We start from the raw sequence: 18,263 nt of genomic DNA on the forward strand, positions 1-18,263 counted from the left end.
CATAATTTGGATCTTCATACCTCAAATTTACTAGAAAATCATATAAACATTAAATAAATCCAATAGGCTGGTTTTGCCTCCAATAAGGATTAATTATATCTTAGTTGGGATCAAGTACAAGCTACTGTTTTATTATTACAGAGAAAAAAGGAAATTATTTTTAAAAAAATTAGGATTATTTGGATAAAATCGATGTCATTTGCGTAATTTGGAGCTTTCTGGATAATGGGTTTCCGGATAAGGGATCCCATCCCTGTATGGATATTTTAAATTATTTCTCTAAAGAGAATAACACTAGCTTCCGTAATAGTTTTTCTTACTCATCCTTGCATTACACTCTATTATTCCTGCCACAAACTTCCATAGTTCCTCTCATTGCCCTCCTATAGTGTTATAGCCTTCCTACAAACAAGCCAGAAAGGGTCAATGAACAAACTGCTACTGTGTGATTCAATCTTTATATACTGGATATATATGTATATATATATATATATATATATATATTAAAGATGGCAGCCGTCTGACCCATTGTGTGGCTCTGCATTTTAAGTCCAGGTATAGGGGGCCTGTGGAGTTTTAGTTTGTATTGATGGGGTAGGGTAATACTTATTTGTCATGCTCAGAAATATCTCATTAGTGTCCTGGTGTTGCCCCTATTTATACTATTGACCTACTTACCAACAAAGCAATGATTCATGACATTGAGGAGTCCAGTGGTTGTAGCAGGGTGGGATGCTCAACTTACCTTAATATTCTTGATGAACATGAGTCGTTGGAATAGATTCGGACCTGCACACACACAGTTGCAAGATGGCACCTACACACCTGGCAGTTGGCACTACTATGCATTTTTGTAGTCATCAGGGAGGTCATGTTCTGTATCCCATGGTGTGCTTGAAAGGGGCCTTGAAAAGGCATGTAAAGGCAACAAAATAAAATCTCATTTTTACTTTCTTTAATTAAAAAATACTTTAATTAAAAAATGTGTACAGTTTTTATAAGAAACCTGACTGTATGCAGTGAAATTCTTCCTTCATTTACTGCTGTGGATAGGAATTGTCAGACGGTCCCTAACTGCTGAGCAGGGAAACAATCATACTTATGTACAGCAGGGGGAGCCCCCGCCTTACTTCCCAGCCATGCAGAACTCAAGCAGCTTTGTTTGTTTCCCTGTAGAGCAGTCGGCGACTGTGTAGAGATTTGTATTGGATTTTATTTTTACCTTTACATCCCCTTTACTGTTTCCAACTCCAGCTGCAGGGACAAAGATCATGGAGTCAGATTTAAACAGATAAACTGGGATTCTATTTGGAGGATTATTTTGCTGCAGCCACTGGTTCTGCAGAGTTGGAGAAAGTTTGTATTAAACAATACAAAAACTATAAAATCCACATTAGATTACATGACAACACAGGACCCAGTGCAGTCTGTATATTCTGATTATTAATCAGTCTTTCTGTATCGGCAGATATTATTTGACTTGTTTTGATAAGCAGCCCAGACCACACTGAGCATGTGCACAGTCTTGGTCTTGTAAAGATGTTTAACAAAGTTACAAGATGGTGACCCCCTGTGGCCATAAATCATTTGTTTGATTAGGCTTTTGGTGCAGTAAGTTCATGTTTATGTTTAGGATACAAAATACAGCATTTCTAGCTTAATTCTATTTTAGACTTTACTTCCCCTTTAAGGACACTTTTGTTCTTCTTTAAAGGAGCCCATGGTTCACTAGGCGTTTGCTCCAACAGCAGAAATATGGAAAAAACGGATGTCGCTGCTTGGGCTGCATAACAGCAAAGGGGTTATTTATCAAAGGTCAAATTTTAGAGTAATGTGAATTTTTTTTTAAATCGAATAAATTCGACTTTATTCACAATTGGAATAGTATTTATGAAAAAATGTTAACTTCTACAATTTGATCGAATAGTTCCAACCCGAAAACATCAATCGAATTAGAATCGAGTTTTCCTTGCGCATCAAATTTTTTTGGACATTTTTACCCCCCATTTGGAATCTGTTAGGTGTCTTTTTCCAAGTGAAACTTGGCTCATCATTACTATTAACATCTTCCAATAGTTCAAAGGACCTCTGCCATTGACTTCTACATTTACTTGGCAGGTTTTAGCTGTAGAATAGTCGAATTAGAACTTGGGTGATAAATCTCACATTCAAATTAGAGTTGGTGGTTTTAAATTCTAATTTGTGAGTTTTGACTAAAAGATAAAATTTTATTTAAATTTATCATTCGAACCTTAGTAAATATGCTCCCAAGTTTCATTGTCACAGGCAAGTGCAAATGTCTGGTGTGCCAGGGGTGTAAATATCTGACATATTCTGTTTTAAATTTCAGGGATTCACACCTATCAGAAAGGAATTTTTGAGGACTATTTGCTCATTGGCTAGCTTGTGGCTATGCCTTTGCCTTCCTGCGTCAGTAAGATTGCACAGTCAAGTGTTTGTTCACTGTGAGGCCTTCTTCTTTGTTTCACCAGTAACACAACTCTGCTCCAGCAAAGTAACATACAATACTGTATATAACACCATATCCTTATTAAATATAAACTTGACTTACTTACTGACACTCGATAGTGGTGGGAAACCAATCACTCGCTTTCCCTTGAAAACGTCAGTTAAGTGAGAAAACAATGACCGGTCCACGTCATCCCCTTGTACAGACACAACAATCAGATGTTAAGAAAACTGAAATAAGCTGAATTTTACCATACAATTGATATACCCAGGAAAAAACAAGTATTTGCTGGATTCCAGGAGAAAAGGGAATAAATGAAATGCTAATGGGGAGTAGAGATAAATCCGCTCCTTACTGGTATCAGGTATCGTTGTATCTAGTGAACTAGATCTGTAGGAGGTATTCATGGGAGTTGGGGCTTCCCCATTAAGCTTATTCAGGTCCTGTGGAAGATGGAAATCCCTATTGGCCAAGGATGTCAGGTGGTGTCTTCCTTAGATATAAAAGGGAGGGGGAAGACATTTTAGGCCTCTTTGGTGCCGCTATAAAAGGGGAATTTGTCGGATGGTGCCAGAAGCCTTGGAGGACTAAGTAGAAGAAGAAAGGATACACCTTCATGATCAGTTATGATACCAAGTCCTCAGCAATATTTTTAGTTACTAGGGATCATTTATCAGGCCAGCATGTCACTGCATTTTTTTTTCAGAGGGGCCCAGAATGCACTTCAACTCCTATTGCAGCCCCTCGCTCCCTGTCTACCCACTCACATGCCCTGCTCCCTAACATTTGCTCTCAGTTTAGAGGGGAGATCTCTACAGTTATAGAGAAAGCAGACTCCAAAGTCCTGGGTCCCCCTGTAACGAGAGGTCTCCTTTCTCTATAGTTACGTCATTGCTCCAGGCACAATTTTAGGAGCACTAATAGATAGGAAATGTCACACCTTAGGGCTTTCACACTTTGTAATAGTCCTGTATCAATGATCTTTGTAATGGCACAAGAGCAGGGGACCCCTGAGCCTGGGAACACTGTGTAACAAATGTGTGTTGTTTAAGCTCATCTGAACAGTATTTATCAAAAAGTGACGTTAGAGGGCGCCACAGTCCTCTAGAGTGAAATTCCGCCACTGTCCATTCATTTCTATGGGATTTTGAAAGGGGTATTTATCAAAGGATGAACTTTCACTTTCACCCATTGATAAATACTCTTTTAAAGGAGAAGTAGCTACAGAAGCAGTTTATTGCCAATAGATTAGCCACAATAGTGCAAGCTATAACACTGTATTTATTCTGCAGAATGCTTTACCATACCTGAGTAAACCGCTCAAGAAGCTCTCTGTTTGTTTAGGATAGCAGCTGCCATATTAGTTTGGTGTGACATCACGTCCTACCTGAGTCTCTCCCTGCTCACTCATAGCTCTGGGCTCAGGTTACAGCAGGGAGGGGGGAAGGGAGGGAGAGTGGAGCAAACTGAGCATGCTCAAGCCCTAGCCCTGGAGGTTTAAGATGAAAACAGGAAGTCTGATACAGAAGCCCATGAGTACACAATAGAAGGAAAGAAATGTGATGTTTCTTTTGACAGAGGACTCAGAGCAGCATTACTTTGAGGGTTTACTTGTATATTTATATAGAACTTTCTGATAAGGCTTACTTAATTTTAGCCTTTCCTTCTCCTTTAAAAATCCCATAGAAATTAATGGAGAGTGGCGGAATTTCACTTTAGAGGACTGTGACGATCTCTAACTTCACTTTTTGATAAATATACCCCAATGGCTCACAGTCTGAAAGGATAGGGTTTGGGTAATGATGTGCAGTCAGGCCCAACACATGCAAGACCCACGAGTTTACCCATAGTTGGGCTTCTCTATTGCTCTCCCCAGCTGTGACCTTACTTTGTTATATTTCTACTCCGGGCAGCCTCTATTTATAGGCATGTGCCTGCCCCGCCCCCTTTCGTGACATCAAAGATGCGTAAGTCTATAAATGGAGTTGCCAGCCTGGAGCAGGCACATACAGATCAAATTTTTGTTGACCCGCACATCACTAGGTTTGGGGACACGTATAAAGTTCTCATTATGTACAACCCACATCAATATCGGTATTCCATGACTTGTTTTTTTAAAATAAGCTACATTATCAGTTTAGCATATGGTGTATTTATTTTAGACATGAGTATTACTTTTATCGGTGCCTCTGTTGGGAATTTGCAATATGTGGGTTTTTAGGCACAGGGATTTACCCCATTGCTTAAATGTCTTGAAGCATCTGTTAGTTCCAAACCCAGATATAATGGATATTATGGACATGCCAGCCCTGACTGATTGCAGCTTGACGTCATCAAGTTATTGTCTGTGTGTTTTTCATTTGACCATGTTTCAACCTTTTTAGTAAGGCTTTTGTGGACTTCTCACATCAGTATTCCCCACAACCTCATCATTGCATAGATCGCAATATGCTTCTGAAATTGTTCTATTCTCGACCATATCTCTACCCAATTTGGCCACCAACAAAGTGGGCCAAATCGGGTCATAATTAAGTCCTAAGGAGACCTTTCAGTAGAATCTGACATCAACATGATAATGTACTTTTTACCCAATAAGATTTTCAAATCAATATCTGCTTGATTTTGGGACAGATATTGATCAGGCAGGGCCTACCGAGGGCCCCATACAGGGGTCCAGTAAGCAGCTGTTGAGTTGGCAGCTTATATCAGCCCATGTATGGTCTATTGGGCCAGTGATCCCCAACCAGTAGCTCGTGAGTAACATGTTGCTCTCCAACCCCTTGGATGTTGCTCTCACAGGCCTCAAAGCAGGTGCTTATTTTTGAATTCCAGGCTTGCAGGCAAGTTTTGGTTGTATAAAAACCAGGTGCACTGCCAAACAGAGCCTCAATGTAGGTTGACAATCCACATATGGACTACCAGCACTTATTTTGGAACCCCAAGAACATTTTTCATGCTAGTGTTGCTCCCCAACTCCTTTTACTTCTAAATGTTGCTCACGGGTTCAAAAGGTTGAGGAACCCTCTACACCAATGATTACCAGACTGTGGGGCTCCCCAGTTGGGATCAGGTTTGAAGAGTATCCTTTTTTGCATTCCTAGTTCCTCATGGAAGAACAAGATCAGGGTTAACTGAGATTTGGTGCTGGACATAAATCTCCTTAATAGTCTTGGAACTATGACTGAATAGCTGGCCAAATATTTGCCTTCAGAAAGTGGTCTGAACCAAAAAAGTGTAGAAAACACAACTTTACACCAAAAGCACAATTAGATTTAGCATCCAAGCCAACGGGGCCAACACCATGCGGGCGGAGAGCTTTAGACATAAATGAATGCTGCACATGACGCTAAAGCAAATTCAATATACTGTATATATAACAACTTCTTTGTGTTTTTTTTTAAAAAAAAATTCACAATTTATTTCATTTTCTTTGTAACATTTTTTTTGTTGTATCTGACATACATATGTAGAAAATGTACTTTCTGCTGACACATATCACAAAATTATACATGTGTGACCAAGACGTTGGAAAACATATTAAATGCCCCTTTAGCTTTCTGCAATAAAATGAATTAAATAAGTGACGGGAATAATGGAAGTCCTACCCGTTCCCTTCTGTGTGTCACAATAGATCTGTATGATTTTTAAGGCCGGATCTGCCCGCTCCCATTGCTCGGCAGGTGTAAGATGTTTGTTTGGATTCACAGAAACCTGCCAGTCATAGAGTATTGGGGGGCACGGGTGCTCAGCCAGTGAGGCGGCTATCCAAATGTTTCATCAGGGGCCCTATATCAACCCGTAGTACCAAATATGGTTCATATGCTTATCTTGCTTTGGGTGATTTGGATTTTTTGTGTAGTTAAGAAAAGACTAGTATGACAATGGTAGACTTACTCCATCACAATCCCAATACCGCACAATATAGATAGAAGCCATATTAGGGCTCATTTGCCAATGCAAACTCAAGTGCAACTTGCACGTGCTTAGATGCAATAAAGTACAACCTATGCCAGAAATTGCCTTGAGAAGGCGCTACTTCCAAAGCAGAGATGCCAACTTGGAACCAAAGTCATCTGGGTGCATTTTGATCCCATCTGCCCAGCCCCTACCCCCTGCCAAGTTCATTGCCTCACTGCTTTGGGTAACGAGTCTATACTTTTCATTGCAGTAGATACGTTTGGTTTTGGGTACAGTGGGCGATGGACCTGTTACTGCAGGTGATGGGGCTTAGAACATTGTGTCTTCTAAAAAATAACAGGAGAGTTGACATGTTCGCCGGCATAACTGACTTGTACCTGGGGGTGCCGTTAGTAATTATGGGGCCCCATGCTATTATGTTATCTGGGTAGTGGTTCCTGCCAATAAGTAGAATGGGACCCTAATGGAAAAAAGTCCTGTGTATCCAAGACTGTGCCATGATCTACTCTGACCATGATCTACTCAAATCCTGCCCAATCTCCACACTCAATTTGTAACTTCTAATTACATCTCCTGACTGGAGTAGCCCCTACATCTCATTGATAGTGGTCCTGCTTGTACCTAGTTAATACCCCTGTAATACATCCATTTATTGGGTGCACGTTTTGGCTCTACAGTGACACCATTCATGGAAAAAAATTGGCAAATAGAAATTGGCATCACATTTTCCAAAGTGGTGCCCACATTTGTAAATAGCGCACAATTCACAGCACTCTTTTGCTGGTGCCCACTATTACCATTAGCAAATGAGCCCTATTATCTCACTTACACAGATAACCATGTTTATGCCGACGACTGAACAAAAAAAAAATCCCAAATCAAATGCAAATCCACCTAAATATCTGTTTCTCTGAGCCCACAGCAGTCAGTGACATCATACATCTGATAGTCCAGTTCTGTGAAGCCATTAGACACAGCCATGGAGATGGACTCCACCTCGCTCTTGTAAGCAGCAGATGAGTTGCTCTTGTTTGAGCCGCTCCGTATTTTGTGGGAAAGGCTGTTCATTTTTTCCTTCAGCTGAGACGATGGTCTCTGAAAAGGAGAAATGAGTTTCCACCTTCGGAAATCCGTCGTTTTCCGTTTGCTGGCTATCCCATGATTGCCGGGGTTGAAAATGAAGGAAGAGTTAATGGGAGTGAAGTGTGGATGATGTTCCCCGTAGGATCCTCGACTTGAACTGGTCATGGAGGTTCTCCACTGATGGTCGTAGACCCTCCAAATGGGTCGTCTCCTTCTGCGGCACTGGCACCGTAATATTCGGATGAACGCCCTCTTGAACTCTTTGCTGGAACATGGGTATATTATGGGATTTACGCAGCTATTGAAGTACCCCAGCCAGAAGATCACTTTGAAGACAGAGTCTGAGGGCTTCAGAGCAGGGAAAAATGACCCTAATGGGAGACAAAAGGGAAAAAAAAAGTCAATATTTTCTAGTTTTTTTAAAAAATATTTCTTATATATTATTAAATGCTACGTAAGACTGTTTCTATTGGGGAGAAGTTTCAGATCTCACATCTCCGTCAGAATGTAATTACTTACGCAAGTTCAAGAGCACTAAGGGAAAAATGCACTTTTTAATAATATAATTATTATAACATTATTACAATATATTTAACTTTAAGAAAAACACATTTCTTATTTTCTTGGATATGGAATTCTATCAAAGTTTCCTTCTGTATATGAATTGCAAATAAGAATTTAAATAGTAGGGATGCACCAGATCCACTATTTGGGATGCGGCCGAATCCCCAAATCCTTCATGAAAAATTCGGGCAAATACCGAACCAAATCCGAATCCTAATTTGCATATGCAAATATTTTTTTTACTTCCTTGTTTTGTGACAAAGCGTTAGTTACGCGATTTCCCTTCCAGACCCTAATCTGCATATTCGGATTTGTTTCTGCCAGGCACGAGGATTCGGCTAAATCTGAATCCTGCTGAAAAAGGCTGAATCCTGGTTGAATCCCAGAACCAAATCCTGGATGCGGTGCATCCCTATTAAATACACATCATATTCAAGGCAAGGAGAATTGCTGTAACCCCTTGGTTGCGGCGACGCAAGGTTTAACAGCTGGGAGTCTTTACCATCAGAAGCTTGATGTTTATATACATATTAAAGAGCTAATGAGTCAGTTTACTTAGTGCTGCCGGGGACAAACAGTGGAGACATTACAATGATAAATTGCAGATGCGGATGTGCCTTGTGCTTGTTTCACTGTATGTAGTGAGTGATCCCAGGGCAGTAGTGCAGTGAGATGTATCACACAAGTGCATAAGTGCAGCAGATGTATGTACCACAACATTTACTGTAACCCCGGGCAATGAAATATTGGGATAATAAGCGGCATTGGAATATATGTATAGAGACTGCAGTACTGTGGGTGCTCAGCCCTGTATTTTATACAATGTGCATTTAGCAAAGTGCGATGTAAAAGCCCTGGTTGTTAAGATCTGTTAGTAGATATATTATCTGCCAGCGCTCCATTCCCAGACTCCCCCTTTGCCTTCGGGGCAGACTATCAAACGCAAGGCAAGACGAATAGAGGGATAATGTGAAGGCTCCAGTATTTTTATCATAACGTGCCAGTGATATAAGCGCCTGCTTCTTCTTATCGGCATTAAGGAAACCTATGGCTGTTGACGTTGGCTGTTCTTGAAATGCTAAAGAAAAACATATACAGAGGGTTGCTTAACCCTGTCAAGGAAAACCCACCCTCAAATACATCCAACTTCAACTGCAAATACTAAGTTACTTGTGTTCCAAATGTTCACTGCTACAAACCTCACCAATATCAGCCCAAAAAAGCTTTTAGCCATTACTGAGCACTGCATAACCCACACATGTCACATCACTGCTAAAAACGGATTCAGAGAACTGCATTAACGCCAGACATCCCAGTAAGATCACTGCAGAAATTTCAGAGCATTGCATTAACTCCAGGCATATCAGTAACATCGCTGCAGAAAAGGGATTCAGAAAACTGCATTAATGCCAGTCATCCCAGTAAGATCACTGCAGAAAATTCAGAGCTTGCATTAACTCAAGGAATACCAGTAACATGACTGTAGAAAATTGATTCAGAGTATTGCATTAACTCCAGGCATACCAGTAACACCACTGCAGAAAATGGATTCAGAGCATTGCATTAACTCCAGGAATACCAGTAACAATGCTGCAGAAAATGGATTCAGAGAACTGCATTAACCTTAGACATACCAGTAACAACACTGCAGACAATTGATTCAGAGCTGTCAGGATCAGCCCAGGACTCAACCCCTTGTTTTTGAGGTTATGGACAGGGGCGCTCCACCAATGAGGCAAGCTGAGCCGCTCGCCTCAGGCAGCAGCGCCTGAAAGGATTCCAGGGGCGGCAAAAAGCCGCTCCTACACCTTTAAGAGCCGAATTTCCAGTTTTTAAACCGGAAATTCGGCTGTACTATTGCGAGAGAGCGCAATTGCGCACTCCGCAATAGTGTTTCTGCCTCCCCTCCCGAAACGTAAGCTGGTGAGGGGGGCCTCAGGCGGCTCCTTAGTTTGAATCGGCGCTGGTTATGGACACTTCCTGCATTTGCCTCGTGAGCCACTGGGGGCTCTTGGGACTGACCCTGAATCTGCCTGTTCACAGTATGTTTCCTCCCTGTTTTCCACCCACCTCGTTTACCCTCATGTGTCTCCCATTCCTAATCACCCTCCCTTTATAAACCCCACCGTGAGCTTTGCTCAGGGCTGAGTCATTGAATGTAATTTGTTTGTTCCTGAATCCTGTTACCTGAATCTTGTTCCTGAATCTTGTTACCTGAAAACCTTGTTATCTGAAACCTGGAAACCTTCATTGTTGGAAACCTTGTCTTTGAATACCTTGTACTTTGTTCCTGAGTGAGTACCTTTTGTTCCTGTGTTCCCCATTTTTTCCCTGTGGATACCCTGATTAGCCTTTTTTGACTGTTCCTGCCTTTTTGTTTTCTGTCTTCAACAAAAAGTGTGTTCTACAATTTACTTTCATCATGTCTTTGCCTCCAATCAGCTATGTCTACACCCCTGGGCTTCCACCATATCCACTCCCCATGGAGTGGCTATCCTCGGTTACAGCGGTTCCCCGTTGTAAACCTTACAAGAGCACTGCATTAACTCCAGTAACAACACTGCAAAAAAGTGATTTGGAGCACTGCATTAACTCAAGACATATCAGTAACAACAATGCAAAAAAGTGATTTGGAGCACTGCATTAACTCCAGGAATACCAGTAACAACACTGCAGAAAAGGGATTTTAAAGCACTTCATTAACTCCAGACATACCAGTAACAACACTGCAGAAAATTGATTCAGAGCACTGCATTAACCCCAGGCATACCAGTAACAACACTGCAGAAAAGGGATTTAAAAGACTGCATTTACTCCAGACATACCAGTAACAACACTGCAGCAAAATTGATTCAGAGCACTGCATAAAATACCAGTAACAGCACTGCAGAAAAGGGATTTAAAGCACTGCATTAACTCCAGACATACCAGTAACAACACTGCAGAAATGGATTCAGAGCACTGCATTAACTCCAGGAATACCAGTAACATCATTGCACTTACCCTACACATACCAGTAAGAACACACCCTTTAAAAACCAACCCTTATTAAAGTGTGGCTTCACAAGGGAAAATATTGCAGCTGAAGCAAAATTTGCTCCAAGTCTAACAACCTTCAACAACCTAAAGTATTTTATGTTTCGGTTGGTGAAAATTTTGCACATGTTACTACCATTCCTTTAAAGTATAAACTGATGGATTTGTGACTTGAGAACATGTTGTATATAACAGGAGCATTGACTGACATGCAACTGTTAATGTCATCCCCAGCTCATAGTGCTATCAGAGCAATGTGTAATGGCATCACCATCATATAATACAATGGCAGCAGAAGAATGACATACAATAAAAGGCAGCCTGAAATGCTAAACCAAGTGCATTATACAAGGAAAGTCAGTGGGTACTGGCACTGAACCCACAAAGAGTCAGAACCCTGAACAAAGAGATCACAAGATTTTTATAAACTTGTAAAAAGGGAGTTACTAGTGGGAGAGCATAATGATATCATTCCACAGCACAGAAAAGCAAAGAGCTGCTCTTACAGTCAAGTATGTGACTCTGACTCAAGGCCAGGGTACTATGACCAAGTCTAACTTGAGAACAGAATTCATCCAAGTAAGGGGGCTCCCGGGGGAATCTGCATACACAGATATGCAGATATGCCACCCATATGTAATAATATACACTTAGTTTGCCCAGGAGCAGTAACCCATAGTAACCAATAGGGAAGCACCAAATCCACTATTTTGGATGCGGCCGAAACCCCGAATCCTTTGTACAGAGCCGAATCCGAGTCATTTTTTACTTCCTTGTTTTGTGACAAAAAGTCATGCGATTTCCCTCCCCACCCCTAATTTGCATTTGCAATTTAGGATTCAGATTCAGTTCGGCCGGGCTGAATCCTAGCGAATCTCGAACCGAATCCCGGATTCGGTGCATCCCTAGTAACCAATAAGATGTTTGCTTTTAAACAGGTGACTAGTAAATGCTACCTATTGATTGGTTGCTATGGGTTACTGCTCCTGGGCAAACTTAGTGCCTTTTAATGCATACTCCCCCCCCCAGCTAAATGTCTAAAATCAAAGTGATTTGAAACTGCTGTTATATCTATAAACTGTTCTTTTGTTGCCAAAGGGGTCACTGACCCTAGACACCTAAGAGCATGCACAACTATACAGGTGAGAGAATAAAGTGGCAGAATAAAAAGTAAAGTAATTGAAGCAAAATACTTATTACTTTCTAACTGAGACTGAAATTCATTTTAAATTATTAAAAAATGATTAAAAAAATTATCCCTTTAAATGAGAACTAACCCCTAAAAATGAATATGCCTAAAACTGCAATGTTTTATAAAGTGAACTTGCACCAGTCTAAAGTTTCAGCTTGTCAATAGCAGCAATGATCCAGGACTTCAAACTTGTCACAGGGGGTCACCATCTTGGAAAGTGTCTGTGACACTCACATGCTCAGTGGGCTCTGATTGGCTGTTGAGAAGCTAAGCTTAGGGCTCGTCACTAATTATCCAGCAGAAAATGAGCTTCCCTGGCTGTAATATAAGCTGATGCTACAGGTTTGCTGATTATTCAATTCTGATGCTAATTGCACTGGTTTCTGTGCTGCCATGTAGTAATTATCTGTATTAATTACTAATCAGCCTTATATTGTGACATTTCTATTCTATGTGTACTGTATATTGTGAGTGGGTCCCTAAGCTCAGTAAGTGACAGCAGCACAGAGCATGTGCAGTGAATCAGCAGAAAAGAAGATGGGGAGCTACTGGGGCATCTTTGGAGACACAGATCTTTACTGCTAAAGGGCTGTGGTTGCCTTGGGCTGGTAGAGAAGCACAAAACATCATGTACAACATTTCTAGCTACTTCTTTAGTTAGACTTCCATTGTCCTTTAAATAAACAGCAACTAACCCATTTAACTGTCAAGCACAGTCTATTTGGGTCACATGTCACCTTAATGGCCAACCTTATTTCATGTTAATAAAACTCAGTGAAGTAAACTGATGTTATCCCAAGTCATGCCATTTATTATGTGCCAGTCTCAAGGATATCCAGCTGGCAAGCATTGGAATGTGTCTCCCTTGGGGGGAGGGTAGCTACACAATTCAGGAACTGATATTGAGGGTCCCACCATTCTTCTTATAGGGATAGTGTTTAAAAGGCACCACTCTTAAAAGGGGTGGTTCATCTGTACATTAACTTTTAGTATGTTATGGAATGGCTGATTCTAAGCAATTTTTCAATTGGCCTTCATTTTTTCTTAAACATTTGCCTTTTTCTTCTGCCTCTTTCCAGAATTCAAATGGGGGTCACTGACCCCATCTAAAAAAATAAATACTTTGTAAGGCTACAAATGTATTGTTATTGCTACTTTTTATTACTCATCTTTATATGCAGGCCTCTCCTATTTTTATTCCAGTCTATTAAAATCAATGCATGGTTGCTAGGGTCATTTGGACCCTAGCAACTGGATTGCCAGAACTGCAGACTGCAGAGTTGCTGAATAAAAAGCAAAATAACTCAAAAACCACAAATAATAAAACATGAAAACCAATTGCAAATTGTCCCAAAATATCACTCTCTAAGTCATACTAAAAGTTAAAGGGGTGATTCACCTTTAAGTTAACTTTTAGTATGTTATAGAATGGCTAATTTTAAGTAACTAACTTCAATTGGTCATTATTTTTTTTTTTTACAGTTTTTGAATTATTTCCCGTCTTCTTCTGACTCTTTCCAAGTTTTCATATGGGGGTCACTGACCCCATCTAAAAACAAATACTCTGTAAGGCTACGTTTTATTTGTCATCTTTCTTTTCAAGTCATCTCCTATTCATAGTCCAGTCTCTTATTCAAATCAGTGCACAGTTGCTAGGGTAATTTGGACCCTGGCAACCAGATTGCTGAAACTGCAAACTGAAGAGCTGCTGATTAAAATCTAAATAACTCAAAAACCACAAATAATAAAAAATGAAAACCAATTGCAAATTGTCTCAGACTATCACTCGCTACATCATACTAACAGTTAATTTAAAGGTGAATAATCCCTTTAACTTAAAGGTGGACAACCCCATTAAGGGTCCCCCCTTAAGTTATTAAAATATCAATAAAATATCAAATATCAAATATAAGAAAAGTTTCTGATAACATGCGGACAACTGATACCCAAGAGTACGTTGCGTTATCAAATTAAATAGTAAATTGAATAATACCCTGATGTGAGTTATTAAGAACAAGCAGAGCAATTACTGGAGGAATCCCATATCCACCCAAGGCATCTTTTACTGTTTAATGTACTTTGGTTCTGAGTAATGGACTTAGAGCTCGTCCGTTTCTCGGAAACATACATTATCTGTCAATTTGAAACTCTGGCTCTTTCAGGCTGTAATTTCTATTCGTGTGGATGGTGCAGAGTCCTGTAACCCATAGCAACCAGCAGTCAGCCGTTATCTGTAGACAAAGACAACTAATAGCTGGCTCGTTGCTATACTTTGCTGCACTGTTGCAATTTAGGCTCCTGTAAATGTTAATATAATGGAAAGCCATATAATGAAGAGCGACTCCTGCCCTAGGCCTGTATGCATAACGAGATTGCGAGTATAGCAATTTAATGAACGTGTCTCTAATTTTCTATGGTTAACTACGCCTGTGTCCTCCCCTGAACCCTCAGAACTTCTTGTCATTATAAAAATGGCTTTTATGGGCCCTTACCTACATCATTTGCTTATACTCAGTTAGTGTATGAGACAAATGAGCCTATTTATAAGCGGATGAAGGGATTCTAACGAGCCGAGGTCTGAGCAAAGGAGATCTGCCTCTGTAAGAGGAAAGGGAAAAGGTAATTTTTCTTAACTTACCCTTCATGTTAATTAGTGTCAGCTGTGTTACTAAAAAAATGCATTTATATGACAAATAGGGCTTTTTTTTTTGTATGTTTCCTTCCTCTATGGAAACAAGAAGCAGTCTCCTTTATCACCCTGAATTTCAGATAAAATTAAGCAATCCAAAAGATATTCCTTCTCAGAAGTACTCCCAGGTAACTCTCTGTCCCTCGTCTCTAATCCAGCATATAAACCCTCATGATGGGAGCTGTAATACCAGAGCTCTCTGAAATCATATCGTTTCTGTCTCATGTTAAACACAAGTACTGGGGAGAAACAGGTCCCAGAAATGAACTGTGCAGTTGCCGTGTGAATCCAGGATTGTCCTGCAGTCTCTGAGATGTTTGAATCCAATTCATCCTCAAGCACTTGCTACTCTTACTATCAGGGATGAATATTGTGCTTATCCTATGAATACTGTGCCTATTTTATTAATACTATGCCTCTCCTATGCATACTTTGTATATCCCATGAATACTGTACCTCTCCTGTGAATACTGTGCCTCTCTTATGAATACTGTGCCTCTCCTATGAATACTGTGGCTATCCTATGAATACTTTGTATAATCTATGAATACTGCACCTCTCCTATGAATACTGCACCTCTCCTATGAATACTGTGCCTCTCCTATGAATACTGTGGCTATCCTATGAATACTGTGGCTATCCTATGAATACTTTGTATAATCTATGAATACTGCACCTCTCCTATGAATACTGCACCTCTCCTATGAATACTGTGCCTCTCCTATGAATACTGTGGCTATCCTATGAATACTGTGGCTATCCTATGAATACTTTGTATAATCTGTGAATACTGTGCTTCTCCTATGAATACTGTGGCTATTTTATTAATACTGTGCCTCTCCTATGCATACTTTGTATATCCCATGAATACTGTACCTCTCCTATGAATACTGTGCCTATCCTATGAATACTTTGTATAATCTGTGAATACTGCACCTCTCCTATGAATACTGTGGCTATCCTATGAATACTTTGTATAATCTGTGAATACTGCACCTCTCCTATGAATACTGTGCCTCTCCTATGAATACTGTGGCTATCCTATGAATACTGCTCCTATCCTGTAAATACTGTCTGTGCCTCTCCTATGAATACGATGCCTAACCTATAAATACTGTGCCTCTCCTATGAATACGATGCCTAACCTATGAATACTGTGCCTCTCCTATGAATACTATGCCTAACCTATAAATACTGTGCCTTTCCTATGAATTTTGTGCCTCTCCTATCAATACTGCAGCTATCATACCAAAACAGCGGCTATTCTATGAATACTGTGCCTCTCCTATAAATCCTGTGCCTCTCCTATGAATACTGTGCCTCTCCTATGAATACTGTGCCTCTCCTATGAATACTGAGGCTATCCTATGAATACTGCAGCTATGCAATGAATACTGTGCCTCTCCTATAAATTCAATGGACATCCTATAAAAACCTGTGGCTATTCTATGAATACTGTGCCTTTAAATCATATAAATATTCTGATATATTATGAATATTGTGGCTTTTCTGTACATTCTTGGCCTATTCTATGAATACTGTGGCTGTGCTAGGAATACTCTATCCTCTCACACCTGTTGGTATAACAAAGGGGACAGAGCAATATAAGAGTTAAGTCCAAGAGACGGCAGACATTCTGTCTCAGCTCAAAGATTAATAGTTTGAATGTAAAATTCAGCAGTTCCTTTGTGCTGATCAGTCAAGTCTTAATAAAGGAATTATCTCTGCAAGAAGGTGAAAGCAAATTCATTGTGTAGGATGATTTTCTTTAATTTGTAGGCGTTAAAACCAGGAGTTTGATGTTATGCCTGAGCCCCATTAAGGCTGATTTCAGTATTATGACTTTTTTATTCTTCACTTATCAAACAGAATGTTCCGTCATCCACATGGGTATCTGCCCCAGTGCCGCCTACAATCAACTAAACACACTCGTTTTTATATATAGGTGTCCATGTATGTGTGCACCGTGTGTATTTATTGTATGAACCTGTACTTGTGTGTGTATTGTGTATGTGTGAGTGAGTGTACATATGTTTACTGTACATATACAAGCGTGTGTCTGCATAAAGTATGTGTTTATGTGTATAACTAAATATCAGAATAGAACAAACCCCAACCAAAAAAAAAAAAATTGGTTAATGTTTTCTGTATAATCAGCTTATGTTTCTCTTGGTGTCAGTGGCTGCTCATGCCTAGGGCTGGGGTTTGCAGCCAATTCATTCAGAGCCGATCATCTGTTCTGCCTGCGTGTTGCACAGAAGTAAACACTCAACAGACGAGGACTTGTCTCTCTGTGCCAACATCCCCTTAGTCACTGTTACTGACAATACTTCACTGTGTCTCCTGCCTAATGGGTTCTAATGATCTTTCCTTACTCCTATAGCACAGAACCCCTTAGTGACTTCTAATATCCTTATCATTTACAGTAGGGGGTACATTATCCCTTATAATACATGAGGGATACTCAGAGTTCCCTGTATAACTCAGCCTGCAGCCTTGTGCCTTTATATGGTCACAGAACAACCCCTCAGTGACTTCTAATATCCTTATCATTTACAGTAGGGGGTACATTATCCCTTATAATACATGAGTGATACTCAGAGTTCCCTGTATAACTCAGCCTGCAGCCTTGTGCCTTTATATGGTCACAGAACAACCCCTCAGTGACTTCTAATATCCTTATCATTTACAGTAGGGGGTACATTATCCCTTATAATACATGAGTGATACTCAGAGTTCCCTGTATAACCCAACCTGCAGCCTTTTGCCTTTATATGGTCACAGAACAACCCCTCAGTGACTTCTAATATCCTGATCATTTACAGTAGGGGGTACATTATCCCTTATAATACATGAGTGATACTCAGAGTTCCCTGTATAACTCAGCCTGCAGCCTTGTGCCTTTATATGGTCACAGAACAACCCCTCAGTGATTTCTAATATCCTTATCATTTACAGTAGGGGGTACATTATCCCTTATAATACATGAGTGATACTCAGAGTTCCCTGTATAACCCAACCTGCAGCCTCTGACATTCCAGAAGTGGCAGAGATGTATGTGCTGAATAATGACATCCATAATGAAATATAATTGGGGAGTGAGCAGCGAGACTCTCCACTTGGTGGCAGCAATTGCTAAAAGCAGCGTCATTTCAACACCTCGTTCCCAGTGCCATTTTATTGGATTAAAGTGTAACATATTTGACAACCTTATAATAACAAAACTCAATTTCCCAAGACAGTGATTAATACAAACGCATTGATTCTATTATTTCTCCCTGTGGACACGCTCTTCGACAGCGATGTTGTGC

The 18,263-nt window shown here is 40.2% G+C and overlaps 1 protein-coding gene across 1 annotated transcript in view; it reads right to left on the minus strand.

The window, feature by feature from the left end:
* Positions 1 to 5,848: 5,848 nt before the first annotated feature.
* adra1d.L (adrenoceptor alpha 1D L homeolog) overlaps positions 5,849 to 18,263 on the minus strand; it is a 76,693-nt gene continuing 64,278 nt past the window's right edge. The window contains exon 2 of the mRNA XM_018226972.2: positions 5,849 to 7,842. Within this exon, the coding sequence (XP_018082461.1) occupies positions 7,283 to 7,842 (560 nt within the window). The 3' untranslated portion in view covers positions 5,849 to 7,282. The remainder of the gene's footprint in view (positions 7,843 to 18,263) is intronic.

Source organism: Xenopus laevis, chromosome 1L (assembly GCF_017654675.1).
Source record: "Xenopus laevis strain J_2021 chromosome 1L, Xenopus_laevis_v10.1, whole genome shotgun sequence".
Lineage (NCBI taxonomy): Eukaryota > Metazoa > Chordata > Amphibia > Anura > Pipidae > Xenopus > Xenopus laevis.